At 44.1% G+C, this 26,497-nt stretch overlaps 2 protein-coding genes across 6 annotated transcripts in view; one reads left to right on the top strand and one right to left on the bottom strand.

Moving 5' to 3' along the window:
• KMT2C (lysine methyltransferase 2C) overlaps positions 1-13,990 on the top strand; it is a 287,322-nt gene extending 273,332 nt beyond the window's left edge. For both annotated transcript variants that reach the window (XM_019530420.1, XM_019530412.1), the window contains 9 exons: positions 665-769; positions 3,143-4,262; positions 6,912-7,048; positions 8,515-8,657; positions 8,927-9,095; positions 10,219-10,335; positions 11,175-11,248; positions 11,660-11,768; positions 12,011-13,990. In XM_019530420.1, the coding sequence (XP_019385965.1) occupies positions 665-769; positions 3,143-4,262; positions 6,912-7,048; positions 8,515-8,657; positions 8,927-9,095; positions 10,219-10,335; positions 11,175-11,248; positions 11,660-11,768; positions 12,011-12,103 (2,067 nt within the window). In that variant the 3' untranslated portion in view covers positions 12,104-13,990. The remainder of the gene's footprint in view (positions 1-664; positions 770-3,142; positions 4,263-6,911; positions 7,049-8,514; positions 8,658-8,926; positions 9,096-10,218; positions 10,336-11,174; positions 11,249-11,659; positions 11,769-12,010) is intronic.
• Positions 13,991-18,449: 4,459 nt separating this feature from the next.
• The window catches only part of GALNT11 (polypeptide N-acetylgalactosaminyltransferase 11), a 73,169-nt gene continuing 65,121 nt past the window's right edge, over positions 18,450-26,497 (bottom strand). For all 4 annotated transcript variants that reach the window (XM_019530386.1, XM_019530377.1, XM_019530367.1 and 1 more), the window contains exons 11-12: positions 21,512-21,649; positions 18,450-19,643 (exon numbers count right to left, since the gene is read on the bottom strand). In XM_019530386.1, coding sequence (XP_019385931.1) covers positions 19,512-19,643; positions 21,512-21,649 — 270 coding nt within the window. In that variant the 3' untranslated portion in view covers positions 18,450-19,511. The remainder of the gene's footprint in view (positions 19,644-21,511; positions 21,650-26,497) is intronic.

Here is a 26,497-nt window from a genome sequence, read left to right as displayed (position 1 = left end):
CCTCCCCAGGCCTCAGACTCCTCTCTGGGCTCCAAACCCCACACACACAGCCCCCCACAACCACCACCCCAACCGTACAAAATAACCTACATAATTTTGAGCTTTTCTGAGCATGATGTTGAGTTCTTAGCCGTGCAATTAAAATCGTGATTAATTGCAACTAGTTTTTTTAATTCTGCAACTACTTGCAATCAAGTTTTCTAATAGTTTGACAGCCCTGTAATTTGCATAAATTACTGAATCCACAGCAGTGTTTTGCAGATAATCAGCTGGTAAACCTATGTGAACTGTCTTTAACCAACCTAAAAGCAAAAGTTTTGTTGTGATAAATGAGAGGTGTCCTGTAGGCACAGTGTCAAAGTAAAAATCTTATGGACATACAGCATATGCTTCATATTGATTCTGTTGCGCTTCTGCTGAAGGGAAAAGATTTTCAGGAATAAGCCCAAGGTAGTAACCCTTGAAATTGCCTAGTATAGTATTTTTGTTACAGTAGTGCCTGGGGACCCAACCAGGATTGGAGCCTGTTTGTGGGAAGCACTCTTCAAATAGAGAAGGAGAGCAAGTGCCTGGGCCAAAGGGCTTTAGTTTCACTATGCTGATAATAGCTAAATGTTGTTCCCTTGAATGGACTTCTAACTGTCTTTGGTTTTTTAAATCCCAGGATCCTCAAGAGAGCTCCGATAAGCTGAAGGACATTGTCTTTTGTAGCAACAACTGCTTTGTCCTTTATTCAGCAGCTGCACAAGCAAAAAAATCAGAGAGCAAGGTAAGTATGTAGCTCTGGGTCACAAACTAATAAGCAGGGATTATTTTGCAACTTCTCTAATTAAATAGAAAAATCGCTCTATGTAGACCTTGAACTAGGGGTGGTTGACATTTGAATGAGTCATGCTAAAACAGGGCATGAAAATTCTGAAGCAAAAGAAAGAACAGGACTTCAAATCAATACTCCTGTTTGCTGAAAATATAAAGCTAAGGGAGATGCTGTTCAATGCATTAGCAACCTTTTCTTGACTGGGTTTAAGGACTCAGTCTCAGACTACCACTAAAATCAATGGGAGTCTTTCTGATGACTTCATTGGGCATTGTTTCAAGCTTGAGGTGCATTCGGTTGAGCTGTTCTGTGCAGAGGAAGAAATCATTAACAACTGTACAAATACTAACTGAACATAAGTTTGCAGGAACACTTTATGCTCTTAGTACAAAGGTTGGGCAATATAATCTTACTCAGTTGGCTTTTTATCTGCATTAAATGCCCATTTTAAAGAACTAATTACCAGAGTATAAGTTGATAAGGAACATGGTGACTTGTTATGACAGGAGAACGTGGGCAGTAGTTATGGAAGTAACGAGTTTACCTAACATTTCAAGAAACACGCTCAACAGCAACTGTGGTTAGGCCAAGTATTTTTCCTGTGTTCTCCAGAGTGAAGTTCATTTACATTTTAGGCCTGTGCCTAAAATGTCAGGTGTATTCATTTAATCTTCCTCATTGAAATAGGCAAAAGAAGCCATTTCCTCCCCATAGTACGGGAGGGATATGCAAGAACCGTGAACCATTCAGAACTGATCAGGAAGGGGGAGGGATGGCAGGGAGGAAGGCAAGGTAAAGACACTTAAAGCAGGGCATGTCTGTGTATATGAATCCAGAATAGCTCTAAGCACACTGTGTTAGGGCATAAGACATTCATTAAAATTAATAAATGCTTCTCTTATTACTGTGCGTTTTCCAGCTATCACCGAGTTATTGTTAATTTCAGAGATACTAAAATTGATTATGCAGCTTAATTTGACAATAGCTGCACTTTTAAATAGATTTTAATATCATTATTAAATTGTGTTCATTGAAGTCTAAGCAATCCTAATATCGTCACTGACTTAATATATTCACTCCTTCAACCCACTTAATTTAGTTGGTCAAATAATTTTCCTTTTTCCAGTTGAACTGTATTTTTCCTCAGGTAAGGTGGAGAGAACTGAATGCTGTATTTTAAGTGTTATATAATCAATGCTTTTTAATGTGTTAACATAAGAGTCACAAATTTACTGTATGACGTAATGGCTTTGGCACAAGCTAGCACTTTACTCGCCTTTATTGCTCCTGCTGAATGGTCAGAGGCAATAAATATTGGATTTATCAGTTCATTCAAATCTTTTTCCTGTACCACAATAAGGAATTCAGTACCATTTAAAAAAGGATTTTTATTGGGAGTTAGCTGTATCCAAATGGATCGTTTTCTATTTAAGTGTATTTGTTAGATTTCATATTTGGCCACTGAGCCCTTTCAGGTAATCTCTCAATATTATCTCTAAAATATACATATCCTTTTGAATCTTGACACCCCTCCCCCTCCCCTAGCCATTCAGGACTCCGCTTCTTACCAGCTTCCCTGAAAAATGCACAGGTTTTGGGCCGAATTCTGTTTCAGCTACTGGGTGCCCAAAGCATTGCTTAGACCTAAGTCTGAGTTGCCCAGCTGTTGTGTAGGACTGACTCTGTCTTCCCCTCTGGATGTCTGAGTTCCCCCATTAAAGGAGTAGGGCAAGAGCCGTGTGTCCCCTCATCCTGTTCCTAGAAGAGGGGAGTCTGGGGGAGATGGTACACATGCTCTTCTGTGATAGTTGAGTAACTCAGAATTAGTTTGCAGCTGCTTTTTCGTTTTCATCTAGGTGAAAAAGGAATTCTGTCCTTCATGCCAAGTTTTCTCCCTCTGCCAGATAACCAGCTGTGTATTTATTCATCTTCCCTTTAACCTTTATTTTGGAGATTTTTATATAACAGTCCTTCATAGTTAACTGTCCAAAACTTCCTAAAATAGAAACAACCGACAGATTTACTACGTTTCTATTTTTTGTTTCCATTTGTTTTTAAGCCTCTAAAAAGAGGGAAATTGATGCATCTCCCTGTAAACTGTAAAGAAGCCATATATATGTTAATCTAACCAGAGCAAATGTATTGCTCTGTGGCCCAACACAAACTATGCTACCAGTGAATCAGAATGGCTTCTCTTGTCCCCCTTGTTGGGTTTTTCTACCTTAGTGTTTTGCATTCAAAACGTAACCCTGGAGTTGTCTGTGTGACCTGAAGGGTATTTGTTGTTGTGTGAGGCTTTTTAAGGACTTTTTATTTATTTCCCAGGAATTAATTCCATCCTTGCCACAGTCGCCAATGAAAGAAATGCAACCGAAAGCATTCCATCAGTACAGCAACAACATCTCCACTTTGGATGTACATTGTCTCCCTCAGTTCCAGGAAAAAGCATCTCCACCTTCATCACCCCTTATCACCTTCCCTCCTGCATTTGAAGCAGCCAAGGTAGAGGCAAAGCCAGATGAGCTTAAGGTAACAGTGAAGCTAAAGCCCAGGTTAAAAGCAATACACAGTGGTCTTGATGATTGTCGACCTCCTAATAAAAAATGGAAAGGAATGAAATGGAAGAAATGGAGCATCCAGATTGTGATTCCTAAAGGATCGTTCAAGCCTCCTGGTGATGAAGAGATAGACGAGTTTCTCAAAAAACTGGGCACAACCCTTAAGCCTGACCCTGTGCCTAAAGACTATAGAAAATGTTGCTTCTGTCACGAAGAGGGTGATGGATTAACAGATGGACCAGCAAGGCTGCTTAACCTTGACTTAGACCTTTGGGTCCATTTGAACTGTGCTCTTTGGTCTACAGAAGTCTATGAGACACAGGCTGGTGCCTTAATAAATGTGGAACTAGCACTGCGAAGAGGCTTGCAAATGAAATGCATGTTCTGTCACAAAATGGGCGCTACCAGCAGTTGTCACAGGTTAAGGTGCACCAATATTTATCACTTTACCTGTGCCATTAAAGCACAATGCATGTTTTTTAAAGACAAAACTATGCTTTGCCCCATGCACAAACCAAAGGGAGCTCATGAGCAAGAACTTAGTTACTTTGCAGTGTTCAGGCGGGTCTACGTTCAGCGGGATGAAGTGCGGCAGATTGCCAGCATAGTACAGCGGGGAGAGCGTGACCACACTTTCCGTGTAGGGAGCCTAATCTTCCACACTATCGGGCAGCTGCTGCCACAACAGATGCAGGCGTTCCACTCATCAAAAGCACTCTTCCCTATCGGTTATGAGGCCAGCCGGTTGTACTGGAGCATGCGATACGCAAACAGGCGCTGTCGCTATCTCTGCTCTATTGAGGAGAAGGATGGGCTTCCACTGTTTGTGATCAAAGTCATTGAGCAAGGTCATGATGATCTGGTTCTTTCCGATACAACACCAAAAGGTAACCACAACTGTGCAAGCTAATCTAAGAGCTGTTGTAACATTTCACCTGTGTTTTCCTGGATGGTTTTCTTGCTTTTTCTGTTTAAAAATGTAACTTGCTCTCTGATCATCTGTATTGTGTAAATGTAACTTCTGTACCCAAGTGTCAAGGCTGTAATTGTCTCTTGAGAGCTTTATTCTGTACTGTGCATTTTAAATATGAGACTTGTTACAGTGAATGGGGACACAATATTGTGGACTGCAGATAAAATGAAAGAGCAAAGGATGTTTGCGGCCACTTCATAAGGAGGTGCTATATTGGAATGGTTCCCAGCTGTTTACACTGAAGACACCCCTGCAATAACTTTCTAGAATTTAGTGGCACCTAAAGACAACTTTATTGCTTGTGGTGTTTACCTTCTTGCACCCTGCAGCTCCTTAAAAGGATCTCCCAGGTGGGGCAGGTAGCCGGGGACCCGAGAAAGCATGGTAGCGTGGGGGTGAATGGTGCTCAGAGCTGGCAGGGAACTTAGCAGCGAGCCATTAGACCCCTGTAGGAGGCAGCTGCCTAGGGGGGGATGGGGGGGGTGATAGTGGCCACTGGTGCCAGGAAAGGGTGGCAGGGTCCTTCCACCATCTCCCCCATTTCTGCCCCCAGCCTGTACCTGAGGGGTGTTGCAGCTGCCCCCACTAGCTCCTCCTCCAGGGACTTGGATGCCAGTGTCCAGAGCCACCTGCCCCCACAGCCCCTTCTACCAGCTCCAGGAGTTCGGGAGGAGCAGGGGAAATGAGCTGGCCTGAAAAAATCCAGCCCCCACTTGCCACTTCACTTCGGTGTGCCGCTCAAAGCACAAGGGCAATCAGCTCCTGGGCTGCACTTAGCTCAGCTCATCCTTCTGCTCCTCCCGTGCTCCTGGAGCCAGCGCAAAGGGCTCTGGGCAGTGCTGCTAGGACGGGCACAGGGTAGCCAGTGCCTGTCTCATCTCAGGAGGCGCCGGGTGCAGAACCACCGCTGCGTTGCCTCGCTGTATTCCATCCCCACCTCGTAAGGAAGCACCAAGGAATATAAATGAAAACTGGATGAAAGAAGAAATATGTGTGCATTTAAGGTGACCATCTCTTCATGTGGCGTTTTGGGGCTTGCTCTGTATTGCGGTGCTCTGATCTCCAGATCAGACCTGTTCAAGTTAATAATGGCACAAAAATGTTTTCCACCCCCTGCTCCCCACTGCAGACTGTGAAAACACAGCAAGGGCTCTGAGAGTCAAGCTGGTTTCTTCTGTTTCATACATCAGCTCCAGCAATTTGTGTGCGTGCAACCCCATTATCTTCAAATTATGCCTTCAGTGACTTGCGCAGATGTATTGGACTGCAGCTTTACTAGATTATTCTGTACATGCATGATTCACAAAACAGAATGGGTTCCAGCTGCCTCAGCCCTAGCCCTGTGCAAGGAGTAACTGTATCACTGCTTGCAAGAGTACCTTTATCACTGAGGTACAGCTGAGGCCGAATCCATGCAAAGAACAGCCCTGTCAAATGAAGAAATTGGGGTTTGTTTTTTTTACCTAATCACATTTCAGAGCATTGAAAATGCGTTTAGTCAGGTCAGCAGTATTGTACCAGGGTTTGTCACATCTTGGGTATGGAGGTGCTGTGTAGACAGTACACTCAGACCCCGATAAGGATAGAAATGCCCTGTAGTGTTCAGCAGGGACATGTAACTAAATGAGGCAAGTCAAACAATAGAAGGGGCCTCATTGTTATTCAGCTGCTGTGCAAAATTTGAAGGGTGGTGATCAGTCAGAGAAAACTAGAGCTTCAAGTGTCCAAAAGGATAATAAAGGACCCATTTGTGCTCAGACACGATGGTGATGAGCACTGGCTGGATGTGCTTGTCGGTAGCGTGACTGGCACCATGCTTCTTAGTGGGTAGAGGATCCTTGGGTCCAAGAGGACTTAGCATGTTGCCCCGCTGTCTTCTCCCTCCACTCTTAGCCTGACATGGGCACCAGTCTGAGGGGTTAAAGATGCATCCTGCGATGTTAACACATCTGAAAAATTTCTAGAGGTGTCATACCTAACTGACCGAGTCATTCTCATGGTGTGAGCATATTGTTTCTACAGCTCTTCTTGTGCTGTGAGAAAGAGGTCAAGATCCCAATGTCTTCAAATCCCCTTCATAACAGCATGTACCCGCCATAAGGCACTTGAGAAATAATCAGTTTAAGGAAGTGAAACATTCTGATTATTTTGGGAAACTTTACTTTGTGTATGATTTTTAAATATATCTAATTAGAAGGAGAAAATCACCTGTCTGATGACACGAGTAAGAATTCGTTTTATCGTTACTGAACTTAAAATTCTTACCCAGCACAAAGTGTGGGTAGCCCTCCTTAGAGCTGAGGGAAGTATAATGGAAGTGCAACATTGTCTTGAATTATGCTCATTAGCATATAATTATTCAAAAGATTATCTAATTCAACTTGACAAAGCTGGTGTATTTTATTTCTTTAAGACGATCTATCCTGATGTAAAACCAATGGTCACATCACTCTTTGGCCTTTTTAAGAATCGTTTCTGGCTCTAATATCTGCATTTGTTTGCTAAACCTATAGCTGTTGACTTCGTTCTGTTCATTGTAATGTTTTTCCATGTGGTGATGTAGGTGTGTGGGATAAAATCTTGGAGCCCGTTGCTTCTGTTAGAAAAGAATCTGAAATGCTCCAGCTGTTTCCTGGATATTTGAAGGGTGAAGACCTCTTTGGGTTGACAGCCTCTGCAGTGGCAAGAATTGCTGAATCAGTGAGTCATTGCCCCCATTCCTGTCTGTTATTTTACTTAAATTAAATATTAACATTTTACAACAACATAACATCTCTGATGGAAATGATACGTTGGTCACACATGTATTTGTGTAAATGTTAATAAGTAGATTAGCTCCTACTTTGTAGTGACTTTACCATTTAGAAGCTGGTCAAAGGCCCCCAGGAATGGAAAGTCTACTGGGGGGGACATGAAAAGCAGTTAATCCTTTTCTACCTTGAGATACTCCAAGCTTCAGACAGCACTGGGAACTGCTTGGAGAAAAGGGCGGCCAGTGATGAGATGATTGGGTGAAACCTCAGTCAACAGGTCCAGTCGCTGGGAATTGGAGAAACTGCTGTCTTTAGCATAACTGCTGAAAGAGAAGAGGAGAAAACTAGGCTGCATTTCCCCTAAGGCAAGGGTTCCCAAACTGTGGTACACGTACCCCGTGGGCACACTAGGCATCTCTGGCGGGGTACATGGGAGAAATTTGTGTAATGGCAGATTTAATTTTTGTTATAATAATAATTGGCGTATCAGCAGTTAAAATATACATCGTATGCTGGTAGGGGTACATGGGCAGCTGGTAAATCTGGAAGCGGGTATGCAATAAGGAAAAGTTTGGGAACCTCCGCCCTAAGGAATAAGGAGGCGACCTTCGTGCAGAGAGGTGCCACGTGAATCACTGTAGGTAGTGATGCTCCCTCCATTTAAAGCTATTTTCTGCCTTTTCAGGATAGGATTAGCTGTACCAAATAGATACGCTGCACGCACACAGCGTTTTGGGACAAGGCTCACACACTGGAAAGGGAAACAACAAGATGTGAAAAAATAGGTTCCCTCTATGAATCTTATATAATTTTTCAGAAAAAAATCTTGCAAATCCTAAAACTTTTTGTTAAAACAGTAAAGTGGGTTTTGTTTTCAGATCTTTGCTGGAAAGACTGGCTGTTTAAATTTTGTCGTTTATAAGTAAGAAAATTTACTCTCAATTCTTAAAACATTTAAGCATGGGTTAGACAACACCTGGCAGGCATGCTCCTAGGTACAGCTGATATTCTAGGTACTTGATCCTATCTCTGAGCACAAGCTAGACAAGATGCCTCCATTTCAGTGATACCAAAAACAGTGCATTTTTGGGCAGGTACCTGACATTCTGGACCAACTCGCAGTCTCAGGCACCCACCATGTATTTTTGGTGGGAAATTGGCCGGAGGAACAGGCAGCCTTGCTTAAAATGTAATTTATCTCTATATATTTGCATATACAAACTAATCTTATAGTGTAGAGAAGAATCATTTTTGTCAAAGAAAATGCTACAGAAGCCTTGCCCAGAAACTAGTCCATTAAGTTTAAGTCTGAGCTATTCAGATTGTTTTACTGGAACCCAGGATTTAGAAGACTTTCATGTGTAATTGTTGATTTTTCAATCTATTAACATGCGACTACTTGATCTCTTCCAGCTTCCTGGGGTTGAGGCCTGTGAAAATTACACTTTCCGATATGGCCGCAACCCTTTAATGGAACTTCCTCTTGCCATCAACCCCACGGGCTGTGCCCGTGCCGAGCCTAAAATGAGTACCCATGTCAAGAGGTTTGTGTTAAGGTATTTTGTTTTAATTTCACATAGTACAGCCCAGGGTTTCTAGGCCGCCTAGGGTTATTTGTGCTTTTGTCTGCTGCTTACAAACCCTGTTGTCTTTGGCTGTGTATGTGCATGCCCGAACAAAGGGGAGCGCTTTGTTGTCTACGCTAGCTGGCTTTAAGTGTGTGTTTGTCTGAAAGAAATTTTAATGCAATTTGGTTTGTGGTTGCATTCAGAGAAATCTTCAGTTTGTCTTGTATTCTTTCCTGTTATATGCCCAACTCCCACAGGCCTCACACCTTGAATAGCACCAGCACATCCAAGTCATTTCAGAGCACAGTTACGGGAGAGCTGAATGCGCCTTACAGTAAGCAGTTTGTCCATTCCAAGTCCTCTCAGTACCGGAAGATGAAGACAGAATGGAAGTCCAACGTGTATCTGGCTCGCTCTCGGATTCAGGTCAGTCGCAACATCGCTCCATTCTTCAAATGCACCAGAACGTATTTGATCTCGTATACATTTCCCTGAAGGGTGCAAGTAGCATGTGTATGGTGAACTGTTTCTGCAAACGGTCTATAACAGAGATTTGCTTTTCGTTTAATTTTTGATGCACTATCTTGGAAAATTGAATTCCAATATTTTGGGCCCACTTAACTACTTTCTCAAAAGAATTGCAGTTTAGTGAAGAAACTAAAATATCTGGAGTCTTTGAAGCAGCAGTGATGGAAACATCATGGGCATATCAAGTAGTGATTTTTGGGCCCAGCTAATTTGGAGGTCTAACCAAAAAGATGGGTGACCGGGATGTTGAGTAAAATATTTTTTCATATTGATAAAATTAAGTGATTAATTTATTATCTTAGGGGGCATCCTGCCAAGTGTTTCAACTCCTTGAAATGTGTTGCAAAATCTGTATGCTGTCCCTTGTATGTAGGTGCTGTATATGCTAGATTGGACTATGAACAGATATTTAAGTGACTAAAGTACTACCACATGTACTGGAGCTCATAGACAGCACTAGTTTCTTTTTCAAAGAATTTACAATTTCTACACAAGTCAAAAAGCTCTAGAGTAAGAAGCCCAGAGGATCACTGGTCTGAAAGGCAGATGATTTCAATGCAATTTTCATGTTTCTCAAACATAAGGATTCAGATGCAGGAAAACTATTTCTGCATCCTGACGTTGGATAGCTAAAATTATAAATAAATGGAAATACAGATGCAAAGAAACCGAGGAATGTACAATTCAGGTTGTTTGCTCCTTTAAACTTTAAAAAATCTATTATTTTAATTCCGGCTTTATTGTGCTCTTAGTTGTTCCTGTTTTTCTGGGTAAATGTGTTGTTCTGTATGTCATTGTTTGTTTCAGAGGGTATGCTCTAAAACCCAAAGAATACGTATCAATGGATTTCTGCTTGCATTTTCTGACTTTCATGTTCTTTAATTGTCTTGCTTTATACTTTTCATTGTCTGTTTTTTGCATGATTTTTTTCAAAGTGGTTTTGAAGATTGACATAGGGATCAAATATAAATGTTCATGGATGCTGAAATTTTGTATCACCCAGTATTTTTTTTTCTTGTAGGGCCTGGGCTTATATGCTGCTAGAGACATTGAAAAGCACACCATGGTCATTGAATATATTGGAACTATCATCCGTAATGAGGTAGCAAACAGGAAAGAGAAGCTTTATGAATCTCAGGTACTGTATATTATTTATGTCTTTACTACTGCTGCCATTCCTGTTCCAGGTATTCACACAAGAAACTAGGAAATGTGTAGGTGTTGGGAATATTGATGAATGCATGAACTTACGCAAGACGGTGATGTTGGCTAATTACGAGGTGGGGTTAGAAAGCAAAAGTCCTGGACTCTGTTCTCCACAGACTTGCTAAATGAACTCAAGCAGCTAACACCCCTTAGATTCCTCGAGAGGTGGTTAGCCACATTAGTCTGAAGTCAGGCAGAAAGTAGGGCAGGGTGACACCTTAAAGACTAACTAGTTAGTCTAACGCCTTTCAGCTCACGATTGCTGACAGGGTTTGTTGAGCCTCACAGCACCCCCATCAAGCAGGTAATAGTAGACCCACTTTGCAAATATACAAGGAGCATCACTGAGATCAGAGCCTCAGTTGTCAGAGAGCACTTTAACATGTAAAGCTTAAACTCTCTGTAGAGCACAGAGTTATTGTGAGAATTACTCAGCTCTTGTAAAGCATTTCAAAATCCTTTGTAAAAGGCTGTGTAGATGTCCAAGATAACAGCATGTTGCTGGAGGGGAATATTAAATCACAGGTTGCCTCTGCTGTGTTTATGGCCCCTCCATTCCCTCATAAAGCTGTAGGGTTAATGGTAGTGTCCCACATCCACATGTTAGGTGAAATATAAGAATTGCTGTTCCCTTAGTGAGCCAATGGGCCATGTCTAATTGTGAACTGAAAAACACTTGGAGACATCCCACGTCGCTGCTTTGTTTTAATCACTGACTTCCCTTGTAAAATCTCAAGAGGCTCTTCCCCCCTCCCCACTCTTGTTTTCCAGAATCGTGGAGTGTACATGTTCCGCATTGACAATGATCATGTCATTGACGCTACGCTGACAGGAGGTCCTGCAAGGTGGGTGGCTCTACAGAGAACTCTGATCTCATTCTTGGAAATTAGCCACGCTCCCTTAGCTGGCTGTTATTGAAGGGATTCCATTTTGTGCTTTTTTCCATTGGCCTTTATTCTCTAAGCTGGTGCATTCAAGTCTTCACACTACCCCACTGAGATCATGCCATCTTTCTCATTAACTCTCCCTATCCCTGATGAACAGTTTCATGGCACATGTAAAGTGGTAGGAAAAAAATGGACATTTTTAACTTGTGATTATTTTTTGATGTTTTTCTAGGTAAAGAATCAAAATCCAGGGTAACCTGGACTGGAAAATCAATTCATGCCAAAAGTGAAGTCCCTCTGAGGTTTGGTTCAGTTTTATTTCAACTTACATAGCTTAAAATGATGTTTTTCCCATTCTTTATTTTGTAGGTATATCAACCATTCATGTGCACCCAACTGTGTGGCTGAGGTGGTGACTTTTGAAAGAGGACACAAGATTATCATTAGTTCCAGCAGGAGAATCCAGAAGGGGGAGGAGGTAGGACTTGGTGGCTTGGCTTTACTGTTTCTGTAGGGAAGAGTCTGTATAAGTTGTACTATAAGTGCAGACAGTTTTATTCCAAGTCAGGAAGAAGGGTAGCGTCTGACGCTTCCTTCAGTTCTAACTATTGTTCAGTTTCCAACAGTGGGTAAGGAACCAAGTCCAGGTCTTTAGGATCTGAATTCTATCCTGCACGTTAAGCCTCTCCTAACCAGACTCGACCATTTGTTCTCTTCCAGCTTTGCTACGACTATAAGTTTGATTTTGAAGATGACCAGCACAAGATTCCATGTCACTGTGGAGCTGTTAACTGCCGCAAATGGATGAACTAGAATGCATTCCTTGCTGTCTTTGAGGGTTGCTTGTCCCTAGGAAGAAGTGATTCACATTTCGATTTTGTCGATAGAAGATTACCTTTTTGAAGAGGAGGGAAAAAATCACTTCTGGAAGTTCTAATTTCTACTCGAGCATTAAAAGAAGGAAATTAAAAAATACAAGCACCAGAAGCAAGCCGGCAAAATCTGAAGCTGTCTGACTTCCCAGACGCACGGAGGTTAAACTGAATTACAGAATGGTCCAGCACTTTTGTTTTTTGAGCTCACTAAGGAGAAACTGTTTAACTTGGGCAAAGAACCGATGGCTGACCTGCTGACAGGCAGGTGGGCATATATGAATGTAAGACTGAAATCACCAGCGAAAGGGAGAAGTCCAAAGTGCTGGCCACAGCCTTATTTGATAAAGGGGCAGGCCCTCTAATTAAAGAAAAAAATTTAAATAAAAGTAGACACCACTGAACAAGGAATGTACTGAAGCGACTTCCTTAGGGATAGAGCTAAGGGAAAAATAACTTGCACTAAAATACATTTAAAATACTTGATTCCATGAGTCAGTTTATTGTAGTTTTTGATTTCTGTAAAATAAGAGAAACTTTTTGTATTTATTATTGAATAAGTGAATGAAGCTATTTTTAAAAAAAGTTAGAAGAAAGCCAAGCTGCTGCTGTTACCTGCAGAACTAACAAACCCTGTTACTTTGTACAAAAGTGTAAATATTTTGAGAAAAAAAAATACAGTATAAAAAATAGTTATTGACCAAATGCTACCAGACTCTGCAGCAGTTCGGGTGCTCACGATAAAACGTTGATAGGGATGTTACAATATGATCTCATGTATTACTAAACCTTCAATTACAGTTATTATGGAATAACCAAAATCTCAATTTAAAGAGAAGTTTTATTTTTTTTATGTTTAAAGCAGGCTCACCTGTGGTCTATTAGTACTTTTTCTAAGTAAACCTTAAGCCTAGTAGAAGGCGTGTATATTACAACTATGACTTTTATAGCTGTTTGGGTAATTTAGACTGATTTATTTTATTTGTATTATATTGTTGCATCCCTATTTCTTAAGTCAGGTTTTTTTGTGATTACAATTTGTGATAACTGTGAATAATTGCTAAAACCACCCAAGATAGAGGCTGAACAGGGGTTTTTCCTCTTCAGCAAAAGTAGTCAAGATTAGGTGACTGTTCAGCTTACACTAAATCATGTAAACAGAATAGAATCATGTAGTTGGAGCTTAAGTCTAATACGATAGCCTTCTTCTTTAAAAGGAAAAAAACAAGGAAAAAAATTAGTTGTAATTGTGCTTGCAGCTGCAGGACTCTGGCAATAGGGTTTTGGAAAATGTAATTTAAAGATGTGTTTGTATGGATTGTTTTTGTTTACATTTCTTTAAAAAAATAAAACACTGTTTTGTGTTTGCTTGTAGAAACTTAATCAGCATTTTGAACCAGGTTAGCTTTTTATTTTGTACTTAAAATTCTGGTACTGACACTTCACAGGCTAAATATAAAAAAAAAATGAAGTTTTTTTTTGTGTGCACAATTAAAGTGGACTGTAAACTGTTGGTATATTCAGTAATACAGTTCGGAACTTGTAATGTATATGGCATGATGTATTTTTATCTTACAGAAAAATCAATTGTATATATTTTTCTCTTGATAGCTGTATGAAATTGTTTCTTGAATATTTTTCTTCTCTTGTACAATATTCCAACATCCTACCAGTATTTGTCCTACCGTTTTTTTTCTGTTCTGTATAATAGTATCTAATGTTGGCAAAAAAGAATTTTTTGAAGTATACAGAGTGTTTTGGGTTTTGGAATTTGTGGAAACAGATTTAGAAGATCAGCATTTACAAATAAAAATATTTTACATCTATACACAATGCTTCCACATGTTCATTTGGGAATAGCCATTCTGCATTGGTGTCAGGATTACCTCAACCACTAAAGAGCCCCCAGGCACTACCCACATTGCCAAAGGTTTCTTCTAAACCTAGCTGTATCTTTAAGTATATCCTACATGTCCATGGACTCAATCCCAGACACTTTCTGGGTGCTGGCATTTGATGTTGATGTCTTCCATAGAAGAGCGCAGAAAATACCAACAACAGAAACAGCAGGAATCGTCGTCTAGTAAAGGGACCCAAATCCAAGCAGCTTTTTGACCAGTCCTCCTCAGGTGGGAAATTGTGAACTTCTTTCACCTTACTTTCCGCACAGCGGTGTTCTCCAGAGTGCAAGATCTATTGATGAGAACCAGAAGCAAGAAAATGATTGAAATATTTTTCTAGCCACTACTTCCTTCACAGCATTCAAATCTGTATCTCCCCCAGGCATCCAGACTAGGGACCCAAGACACGGCGTGTCGAAAAGCATTGCAAACGTTCTCTTCTGGTTCTCCATGCAGTGGCATCGGCGTTTGAGGTGCGCTTATGTCCTGGCGGATGTAGAGCAGCCAGTTAACCCAGGCTTCACTGGGCTGTAGTGAAATGTTGCTATTACAGGTCATTTGGATGCCAGCAGCGTGCGCTGTAGGGCCACTGCTTTTCTGGGAACCTTCTCCACAAGCAGCTGGTCCTTACTCCTCGGCAGTCTCTTCTGTTCAGCTGGGTTTTGGAAGTGACACTGTCTACCGCAGTTGGGAGCAGCAGGAGAAAGAAGTCCCAGAGCTCTTGTCCTCGCCCCTCGCTAATGGATAATGTCTCCTAGCCGTGGAATCCGGACACCTTCAGCCTCCCACAACTAAGCGTGCCTTTCAGCCGAAGGTTTGCAGATTCTCTGCCCTCCGGCAGTGGCGCAGCTTGAGAGTTCAGATTTTCCAACACGTGACTCTCACAGTCAAGGTGTTTGAACCTCCAGCCCTGGTAGGGGGTCCCCAGGTAGGGACAAAGTGTGCTACTTCGTACCTGCAAACATCCGGGGAGAGTCCTGGAAAAAATGAAAGGTTATAACTAAAATGCTGTGTTGAAACACACACAGAACTTTCATCACTTGGACAGCCCAAGGTTCATGCAGCAGTCGCCCCACTAGCAAGAGCCACAGTTACATCAGAAGGGAGTTTCTTTCCAGAAAGTCCTAAGAACATAGACAAGAGGAGATACGGAGATGCCACGGACTCCACTAGCAGCCATACATTTTCAAGTGTTTAATGAAGGTAAACGTACTAGGTGGCCAGTGGGTGGCTCATTGGCAAGGTTATTGTCCTTGTTGCAGTGAGAGACTCTGGACTCTTCTGTGGCCCAATCCATAATGTTCTTGTGACAACACCAAAGGCTCCTAAAGCAGCGCCTACAAGAGAGCCATGTTGCACCTATGAGTAGCAACCAGTCGTTGTGAACAAATACCTCAGATTTAGAAACAAGCTGTTGGGGGAGACTTCAGAGAAACTAGTCATTGAGGATGCAGAGCTCTCCACCTCATTGGCAGAACTGGCAAATCAAATCACTGCTCAAAGGAAATTCAGGCTGGAGATTGAGGGTGGTCAAGCATTGGACCAGGCACCTAGAGAGGCTGTGGATGGATATCCTTGGGAGGTTTGAAAGAGAGGTTGGACAAATACTTCTCTGGAATGGTTCAGACAGGGATGATCCTGGCCTGAGCAGCAGGCTGGAGTAGATAACCACCTGAGATCCCTTCGAGCCTGAGAAGCTTTTCACAAAAGCCATATATGTTTTTTCAGTAGTTGCACAAAATCCACAGGCTAGCAAAGGTTAAATGACCTGTTGTGTCTAAAGGTCATTAGACCTCTTGTGTCTAAACCCTTTATATTGCTGGTGTAATGACTCAGGCCAAAGCCTGGCAGATTTTGTCTCAAAATACAACCTGAGCCTACAGAACCACTTCCCTGATGCCATGCAAAAGGTGTTGGTCTGCATTCATATCTGCTGGTCATTTGGTGACCGTGTGGTGTAGATAACACAGAGCAAGCCAGCACAATTCTCACTCTAGGCCAGTGATTATCAACCTTGTCAGCCTTAAGTCGCCCCTGGGAAAATCCCAGCTTTTTTTTTTTGACTGTGTAAAACTAGATCACTTCTTCTGTAGAGATCTCAGGAAGACCACAACAGGTCAGAGTGCTTTTGACGCTATCAATTCCAGTGTGAAATCTCTGGGTTTATCTTGTAAATCCTGCATAGGATCTCATGGCACTCCAGTGTGCCAAGGCATCATGTTAGAGATTCACTGTCTTAGACCCTTATACTTGCTACAGCTCAGAAAGGTTCACAAAGCAGTATATGCACTTTGGAAGACAAATTTCCATATTAGTCCTTACTGCAAGGCTCCTGTACTAGGAGGAGGGAAATGCCTGTTTCTGCCAATTATACTTCTGTAGTAATAATTAAAATTCCACTTCGCCTTTCCCCTCTCCCTCTGTGAGTCAGCACTCGCTGCTTCCCATTAGTGAGGAATGAGGGGAGCAGCTGTGCTGCAGAATGAGAAATTTCTTACCTGATCATTTTCTTCTGTTAGCAGCTTCTCGTTCAGCTCACCCTGATGCTCTGGTGAATGACCGCATTGTCGCAATTGAACTGTTCTCCTACCAGCAGCCCTGGATCTATAATTACTTGGACATTATAATTACGTGTACCAAGTTGTTGTCTGAATACCAATAAAATTGCTCGCTGGAGTAGAACTGCAGTGTTGGGAAAACTTCTCTGGTGGCCTGTGCTGAAATGTGGTGCTGACGGCAAGTCCTGGCAGTGGGAGGTGGCCCCCCATTAGAGAAGAATGAGAAGAGAAGTTGCTAATGAGAAAAAAATCATCAGGGAAGAAATTCAAGGCACCTATACCAAGCTGTAGCTATAGCAGAGGGCCCTAAAGCCTGTTTATGAGTGACCACAAAGTAAAGCTTTGTGGAGGTGACAATCAGCTTGGTCAGCAGAGGAAAGGAAGCCATCAATATAGCCAGCTAAAGCAGTAATACAGTTAAACAGAGCACAAGACCTGCAAGGAGATTTGTAAAAGACCACCTTAAAATGCTAGTGGTAGCGATTGATGTAACCAAATGTATTAAATGCTGGTGTTCTCCAGTACCTGCATTTTGGTTAAGTTTCTTGGATGTGTTGTAAAAATAAAGCAGCCCTTGTCAGTGCAAATCTTAAGCTGAGGTGACGAGCCGACAGGATGGTGGCAAACAACCTCCATGGTTGTTGAAGGAAGAAAGTAAGAAACTCCCTTCTTCTTTCCCAAGGACATAAATACCAACTAACTGACGCTTTCCAAGGTCACTTCAGTCCAATCCCAAAAGTTTCAGCTAAACAAGTTTTAAATTAAACTAATCTGAGCAGATTTATTAGAATAGAATAAAGGTATAGACTAGATGGAAATTTGGAGAACTCGGCAATGTCAATATGACCTATAGCCAGCCTGCTTGCCACCCTCTCTCCCTCTTGTCTCCAGCCAGTATAGGTAAGAATCTATATTGTCCTGTCATGAGTGGCCAGATAGACTGGGTTGAGTGTTTGGTTTTGTGTTTTGGGGTGCAAGCAATAACAGGGTTGGCTGTAGACCTGTCTCTTGCCTCTTTTTATCAGTAGCCCACTCACAAGTTCACCTGTAAGCTAGGTAAGAGGAGTTATGATCTTGGAAGTGTGGAACTTGAACCCACTACCTGCTAACACACAGAGAAGGGAGTTACTGATGGAACAAGCCTTGAATTAGTTGAAATTTTATTTTACATTAGTGAAATCCAGGCATAGCAGAGGGAAGCCATTGCCTGGATAGTTAAATCAGCACTACAGTATTCATCAAGCTGATAAGCAGGTGTCACTGTGGTGCATGGGATCAATACTGACCATAACTGTTCAGTAATGACGATGTCACTCTGATGCCCAGGTTCTCCTGAAGGCTGTTGCTGCATTGAAGATCTGCAGATGTCTTACGGCAGTGAAATCTATTAGTTGCACCTCAGGTTGCATACTAATCCAGCCGCGCTTCAATATTGGGACAGGGGAGAGGTGTCACTGTGGTGGGCTCTAGCTCAACACAGGTCAAAATAAAGGAAGAGGAAATAGGGAAGGAGGATGCAGGTTGAGGGAGGGGGAAGGTACTTGGAGAAAGGAAAAGGGAGGATAGTTTTGGAGTCAAGGTGCTGATCAAAACTCAGGAGCCTGTGTTTGTTACAGATTCCCTTTGTAACGTTGGGCAAGTCCCTTAGCATATCTCTGTGCCTCTCTTCCCTTCTCCCTACAAGCAGTTTTCCAAAACTGCCCGTTTCAATCTCTTGGACAAAGGTATCGTAATTGGCACAGGCCAAGTTACTTAGATTTGGTTTCCATCCATCTCTTGCAGTCTGCACTTCTGAACCCCAAGACCACAGACCAAACAGCAATGCCAATTTATTAAAAAACTGGAATACTTTATTTTAAATATAGATGCTGTCATGAATCGGTGAAATGACGTTTGCAATACAAGTCTGGGTGAGTCTACACCGATACTAAGGGTGACATCAAGGTGACCCTCAGCTTCCTTTCCTCAGTTTTATCATATCAGACTCTGCACCTTCTAGGAGCATGTTGGCAGACTTCTTGTCTCTGCATGGAGTTGCAGGGTTGCTGCTGGCAGATGCGCTGCTCTCAAGGCTTTCAGCCGTGCAGATCGAGTTCTGAATGTGCTGCCAAACCAAAAGGGCTCCGAGGACAGCAAAAGTGAGCTCCGTCTCTTAGCCAGAAATTCAACAGAGCTTCCAGGGTCAAGCTGGACAACCTCAAGGGACTTGGCTCAGCGGCTTCCAGGATTAAGTGTCCATGTGTATGGGCTGGAGGAACACCTTATGGTCAGCCCCAGCTATCAGTGCAGACATCACCTGTCTTCAATCCTGCATGATAACTGACAGCAAAAAGTACCTATGGGAAACGTACTAGAACTGCATATTAAAGGAACTAAAATTTAAATATTACAAGTGGCAATTTTCAGGAGATAAAAAGAATCAAAAATATTCCAGATGAGGTGAAATAATTCAAACAGATGGACATTGTGAACTGACGTGCTGCTGCACGTGAAATGTGCAAGGGGAACTTCTGTCTCATCACAGTCATGACAAAGGTCCACAGAGTTAAAATCTTACCACAATTCAAATAATACAGCTCTAATTATTTCCTCTTACGTCAGCACAGCTCAAGGATCCAGGCTAATCTGCGGAGCTGGTGATAAATTGCACTTCTACGGGGGTTGGGATTCTGGAGCCAGACAGCTGCTGCATCTGCCCAGTCCAGTTCAGCCGTCCATCTGAGTCTCCTCAAGCACACAGGTCCATGGGGCAAAATACTGATGTAACACAATCCAGTTTGCATCGGGGATAGCAGCCAAGGGCTCCTTGCGAGCCCTCTAGAATCGCTTGGAAACCAACAGCTGAAGGTATAGACTCATCTTGGCAAATAGCATCTGGGCCACTGGCTTGTCAGCTCTCCAAATGCCATTGCTGAGGAAGGGAGCCATCACAGATAGCCATGGTCACATACCCTTTATAACTCAATGGATCAACAACTTTCATGCACTGCCCCACGGAGACCTGGTAGAGTCGATTGTTCTTCTGGAGAGAAGAGAAAAATGCAACAATAACTACATCTGGGGCAGGCAATTATTTTGGGCGGAGGGCCACTTACTGAGTTTTGACGAGCCATCAAGGGCTGCATGACAAGCAGCCAGGGCAGATAAATATTAATTTTCTAAATTTTTTAGGGGCCCCATGGGCGGGATAGAATGGCCTGGCAGGACACATCTGGCCCACCCTTGAACTACATGATACTGGTGCCCCAGGACTGGACTGTATTTTAAAGCCATGCGTGGTTTGGATGGTCACTCAGGTCTATGGGAGTTGCACACTGTACCTTCAACAAAGAAAGTGTGCTCAGCTGCAAGCTGGTTGTCCCCTGTACACTGAAGGGCATGGCACATCCTATCACCTGGCTTCCAGCACTGGACCAAAGCTTAGATCCCTGAATAGCTTCTGTCTGGGCAGAACACTTGAAACATGAGACTCAGCAGTGACATGGCATTAAACAAGCCCCACTCTGCACTCAGGCATGTGCTCAGCTGGCATTTTCCTGTGCATGTACCAGATGCAGCAGCATTAGTGCCTAATGTTCAGGCATCAGAGAAGATGGGCTTCTGGCAAGAGGTAGATCCCATAAGGGGAATCAGGCCTAAACCTAGGTAGGTGATTCAGTGGAGCCAGCACAGCAAGACATCGAGGGCTGGACTCTGTACTGAATTCAAGGGCACAAACTGACATTGTAAAGCAGATCAAGTTGTGCGGGATCACATCTTGCCACAGCAGCTCTGCTTTATTGGGCAAAAGACACATCACCCATTGCCCCACATTGGGAGGGGCACGATGTGTACCAACAGGCAACATGTGCCCTTGCCCAGGGGTTCACCATGTTCCCCTCTTCCTCCTGCCTCCTAGCTGCAACCCATGGCTCATGCAGAGGCCATGGTCAGGGAGGGACCCAAGGATTCTTCAGCGCCCTGTGCCTACATGCTGACCCATGCCTCCATGTGAAGCACAGGTAGGCATAGGACTTGGCACTAGTCCCCGCACGGAGGCAAGGGGCTGTGCAGGTCCTGGCATGGAGAAACGGGGTGCCAGGGGGATACTCTGCCTCCATGCCAGGATTTGCACAGGGGTTTTCCATTTACGAAGACACATCAGTGAACATCCCAGGGTAGGTCTCCGTAAGTGCAGAGCCCTGGATTTTCCTGCTTACGGAGAGGTGCCCTGAGATTCCCTGGGAGATGTCTATACAAACAGGAGAAACCGGCAGGTGCTCCACGGGCTTGAGAGCCCTGATCCTGAGTGGAAATTCCCCAGGTTCACAGGATCAGGCCCCCAGAGCACCTGCCCGAGGCAACTGGAGAGTGCAGGCAGCTCTGGGCTGCTCGCTCTCCTGCCATAGACCAAACAGATGTCCTGACCACAATAAAGTGGCCCTATTTAACACTGCCTCTATTGCACCCCAGCGCTGTAGAGATGTCCATTTGCTCGCTGTCTGTGCCTCCATAAGAAATTCTATGGTGCCAGAAATGTGATGTAAGGTGACGTCTGTCTCTACCCTCCAGTCACACCCAATACTTTCCAGTGATGAGAACAAAGCTACCTTGGGTAAAGAACAATTAACTCAGTTGCAGATGTGTGTAAAGGAGAAGGAATCAGTGGGGCTTACAGCCCAGCTCATGACTTGTCTGCATTTGCAGTTCAGATGCCAGAGAAACTCCCTAGCACATGCTGCATTGTGGCTTGCACCATTACAGACTGCCAAGCTAAACTGACCATATTTGGTATTGAAACCAAGTCCCTGGGAGCCCCCCTAACATCACCCTGATCAAGGTTTGTCAGCATAGCCCTGGACCTCAACCATAGACACAGACCCACGTAACCCCCTGCTGCAGAGCGCTCACCCCAAACGTCCACTGCTGAGACCCTCCGGAGCCATGGCATTTCATGAGCCGGGGTGGATCTGAGGAGCGAGTTTCTGACACATCCAAGCAGAGGAGATTATTTAAGATTAGCTCATGATCTTCATTGTACATCCAGATCTGGGAAAAGAAAAGGCAGCCATTCAGCAAGACATACCTGGGAAGGAGGGGTGGGGGGGGAAATATGCCATCCAGGCATAGTTTAAGTCCTTCCCACCTGCAAAGTTGTGGCTGGCATACTTTCCTGAGACACAATCTGCCCCTCTATGGCTAATTTTCACTTTCCTGTCCACCCAGCTGATATCACTTTCCAAGCATTTTTCTAAATTAAGCATTTTATATGAAGCTCTGCTCAGCCTGACGGCTCCTCCTAGGTGGCTGAATTCAGGTTTGAAATCCTGCCTTCACTTGCTGCAGATTTGCAGACATCAGGGCTGAATGCATTTAGTGTACTGTCTTCTCCACCCCACAGATCACTGATCCAGGGAGCAGCTCATCTTACTGCAGCAAGATGCCTCAGGCAGGGAGGGACAGCCCAGAGAGACAATGCCAAAGCGGGACATGGAAGTATGATCTACAGTGAAAAGCCAGGAGAGATGTGGAAGATGGGATAATCCTAGAGCACAGGCATTTTGGGGGGACTGCAGCCCACATCCACTTCAACACATGCCTAACTATAAGCTTGGGAGCAGTCCCATGGAAGCACAATGATACAGAACCAAAAAAAGACAGCATAAAATCCAACTAGGTTCACTGCTCACTAGTCCTCAAAATGCTCATCTAGAGCCCCTCACTGGTTCTACTGCTCTCCTGATGTGCTTGCAGCTGTTTAGCATGGGCACAAAATGCTCTCTGATGACAAACAGATTAGCAAAGAGTCGATCTTTCAGGATTTCTCTGCCTCAGAAGCCTGGGGTTCTGGCTTATTGATTCAAGCTTTATGTCCTGCTAAACTTTCCCTGCCAGACAGTGCACAGGTGTTTGATAGTCCTGCCAAGGGTAATGTTTCCGGAGAGACAGAGGAAGAAGTGTCCTCTTGGTTGTCACCGGGCTCATTTCAATCCTACAGAAGAATGCGCCTAAAAACCTTGCCAGATGTAGGCTGAAGTGATTTACAGGAGGTCACACACTCTGGCAGTGCTGGGACCTAAACCCAAGTCCCTGCCTTGTCAGTGCTGGGAGCAGTGCACAAAACTACAGCTCCACCCTGCCTGTGGAGACAAGGTAGGCAGTCGGCTGTTACACGATGCTATGATTACACGTCCAGTTTCCGGCAGTCTGAAATTGCTTTGAGTGTGTATCATAGAAAATTAGGGTTGGAAGGGACCTCAGGAGGTCATCTAGTCCCACCCCCTGCTCAAAGTGGGACCATCCCCAATTAAATCATCCCACACAAAGCTTTGTATATCTGGATCTTAAAAAGCTCCAAGGATGGAAAGTCCACAACCTCTCTGGGTGACCTGTTCTGGTGCTTTATTACTCGCCTCATGAAAGGAAATGCCCCTGCTGCAACTTGAGACCATTGCTCCTTGTTCTGTATGTTTCCCCTTAGTCCACCCTTAGAGAAAACTGTGCCGGAAGGGATCTCACAAGGTCAGCTAGCCCATCAGCCTGTCCCCAAGGGATTATCAACTATGCCTAAAGCATTCCCAACAGCTTCTTGTCCAACCTGCTTTTAGCTGCATCTCCAGTGACAGAGATGCCACTGCCTCCCTAAATCAGCTAACCCAGTGATGCCCAACCAGGGTGCCACAGTTATGGAGGATGCCTTGAGTCTAAAAAGGTGTCCTCCACTGAACTAGCCTTACAGCTAAGAAGCATTTTTGTTCCTAAGAACTAACTTAAATCTCTCCAGGTGTAAACTCATCACTTCTTGTTTGGGCATGTTGCCAAGGGACAAAAAAAAGTTTATAACCTTGCTCTATGCCATCCCCTTTTATGTATTTGAAGAGCGGTGCCATACCTCCCTTCCATTGGCTTTTCTCCAGACTAAGCAAACCCAGTTCGTTCAACATTTCCTCCCAGGCCCTGTTTTCTAACCCTCTGATCTTTTTGTTGCTTTCTTCTAGAGGGGCTCCAATTCAGCCATAGCTTTCTTAACATTGCATTCCCCTCCCCCTACTCCCTCCCCTGCAAGTGGTACTGGTCTCATAGTTACCACATCCTCACTCACAGACTACTCTGACAGGTTGGCTTGAGTGCTTTTGCACACAGTATACAGCTTCACGGTCCTCCACGGAGCATGTTATTACAATTCCTTCCACCGCACAGTTGGGCTAGACACCGCTCCTTATGTTAAACCTCTGTGAGAAGAGCAGAGGAGCCTCGTCACGTTTTGGCTTGCTAGGAAAGGGCATGGTCCCGTTTCTTCCCTGCTCGGAGATTCTGGGATGTGACCATTGATCTTTCCATTTGTGCAGCTGCTGGCTCCGCTCAGGATGGGGCCAGAATCCACCACTCCAAGGACCTGAATTAGTCCTGTACCAGCCCTGTGTGCTGTGGGGCTAATAAAGGTGCCATGGGCCCTCTGCAAACCACATGAAACTAAGTTTTTCTGCCTGCAGGCCAATGTAGATTTTTTTTTCCTAATGAGTGGTATTCGCTGGGTGCCTTGAGGTGTTTCTTAAGATCCAGAATCCAAAGTCAGATCTTGCCCTAAAAGTGTAACACTCTAAACTTATATGAGACAAGGGAAGGAGGAAAGGTGTGTTGCTAACAGGAATCTGCAGTACAGAGCAGCTGAATAATGCAGAGGCCTTGCAGGAAGTCTGTGGTCAAGCCAGGGAGTGAACTGGAATGATCCAGGAGTAAAGCAGACCAGCTGTTCACCTGTATGTGCCATCCATTGAGCAAGGAGGACCCTGAGGAAGCAGCTCGTCCCAAGAGCTGTACATCTATGCTCTTGTGCAGAGGCAAGACTAGCTCCAAGGAGCAGCCTGAGCCAGCAGCAAACTCAAATGCCCAGAGCACTGGGACAGATCTGAAGGTCTCATAGAAGGTAACTTAATTCACCAAGGAATGAGGGGCACAGCCACACCAACAAGTGACAACGAGGTAGGAGGGGATGGGGATTTTACCAGGCATTCTTATTCCTTCATAACCAACTCATAAGCTTGACCTGACCCCATGGTACCTGACCTTCAGCAGCTTAATCTTCTGACATTGAGTTATTCTGGAGCACGTGCTGCATAGCATATAGTCCCACCCTCCTTTTCTTGGTGTCCCCATCCCCTTGGACTCAGTAGTGCAACACCTAACTTCTACAGGCAGCAGGACTCTATCATCTGTGGCTATGGAAGTCTCAGTCCTTTCTGTTCTATGAAAAGTCCAACAGCTTCCACAGATGGGACCAAAACCCACTTGATCATACGTACTCAACCTGTAGTTGGATGCACCCTTCAGAGGCTGGATTCAAGTCCATGTCTCTGAAACTGTTCAAGGGACCTGGGTCTCCCACATCCCATGCTCTAACCATTGTTCTTGAGCAGTGGTGCTCAAACTTTTGGTCCCATGGGCCAGAAGAGTGGTGCAAAGCCTGCCTGTGGACTGGATCAGACCCTGGGCCCCCAGCACCACCATTTCTAACTCCCTGCATGCTGGGATCAGATTCCAGATTCTGTGCAGAGCGCTTGGAGAACCCCATGGGTCCACAGGTTTGGCCACTGCTCCTAGGCCTGCTAAATTTCTGCAGCCATGGGGAGCCCCACATGATGCAACAAGCTGGATCTGGCCTGTGGGCCCCATTCTAGAGGGTTAGAAGATGCATTTTGTGTGTATTTTGTGTAGGGCTGGGAGTGCACACCTCCCAGCTCAGGCCCAATGAAAAATTATTAGCTTGCAAATCCCACATAGGTGTAAGGTAGGTACTGAGCAGCTTGGCACTGTCAAGACTTCAGCAGTTCTGTGCATGTCCAGCTATCTGGGCTTTGAGGGTCCGTTTTTTGGGAGGAAGTCCCCTTTGCGAATCCAGCTCTCAATCACTCAACAGGAGAGCTTCCAATCAGTTTTCATGGCTCTGAGGAGAGAGAATCCAAATCTACAAAGTGACCATCTAAGTATAATCGCTAAAAGTGGTAAGGGAGTGGAAAGATCTATAGTAAGTCCATGTAGGAGGAGGACTGGTTCAGGGAACTTTCCAGTAGCTGTTAGGCCCTTGGTTCCCAGATGCTGGATCCAAGGTTCACTTCCATGATCTTCCTGTGTCTTTGAACACAACAAATTTCACACAGATTTCACCATATCCCACTCAGCTCCCACCTAAGGCAATCCATAGACACAACTATTGTGCAGGAGAACAGAGCATGTTTGGTTTAAAAATAAGGAAGTACGGTGTTAACGACTGCCATTAATGTTTGACAGGGGCAAATCAGTGCAGTCTTGTGACATGGGACTTGACTAACGTTTTTAATTTCTGAAGCAGGCTTGGGCTGGTGCTTTCAGGTTGGACTGTGCCCTGAATCTGTTCCGCTAGCCATCTGGGTTGAGGTCCAAACAATCAGCCATTCACACCTTTACCCTGCAGGTTCAGGTTTGCCAAGAGGGGAAAAAAATCCTTCTTGGTCCTATGTGGCAACCAGCAAAGCTGAGACGCATGGGGAAAAAAAATTAAAAATCTGAACTATGAGCTGCAACCTGAGGACTGCACACACAAATCTAGGTATCACATACCATTACGGGAGAGTCAGAACTCCCCTAAATATGCAACTGAAGGCTGTAAATCTTGTAAGGGGTCCATGCATTTCTGTTGGCACCTGTTGGACTTTGAATAGGAAAGTATGCCAGGGTACAGTCCTCAGTTGTGAGTGTGATCTCAGTTATGCTGGTGCATGCTACTCTATCAACTCTCCTCGGCCACTTGCACTGATTGACAGCTGTGTCCCAAGATTTCTCCCAGTGTGAATGACAGGGCATCAAGCTCCCTTGAAATCGGACTAAAAATACAAAGGCCAGTATGCGTTCCAAGCTCTT

The sequence above is a fragment of the Crocodylus porosus genome, unplaced genomic scaffold (genome assembly GCF_001723895.1).
Source record: "Crocodylus porosus isolate Cpor-Errol unplaced genomic scaffold, CroPor_comp1, whole genome shotgun sequence".
Taxonomy (NCBI): Eukaryota; Metazoa; Chordata; order Crocodylia; family Crocodylidae; genus Crocodylus; species Crocodylus porosus.
Note: the sequence above shows the minus strand (reverse complement) of the source record. Positions and strands in the feature narration are given on the sequence as shown.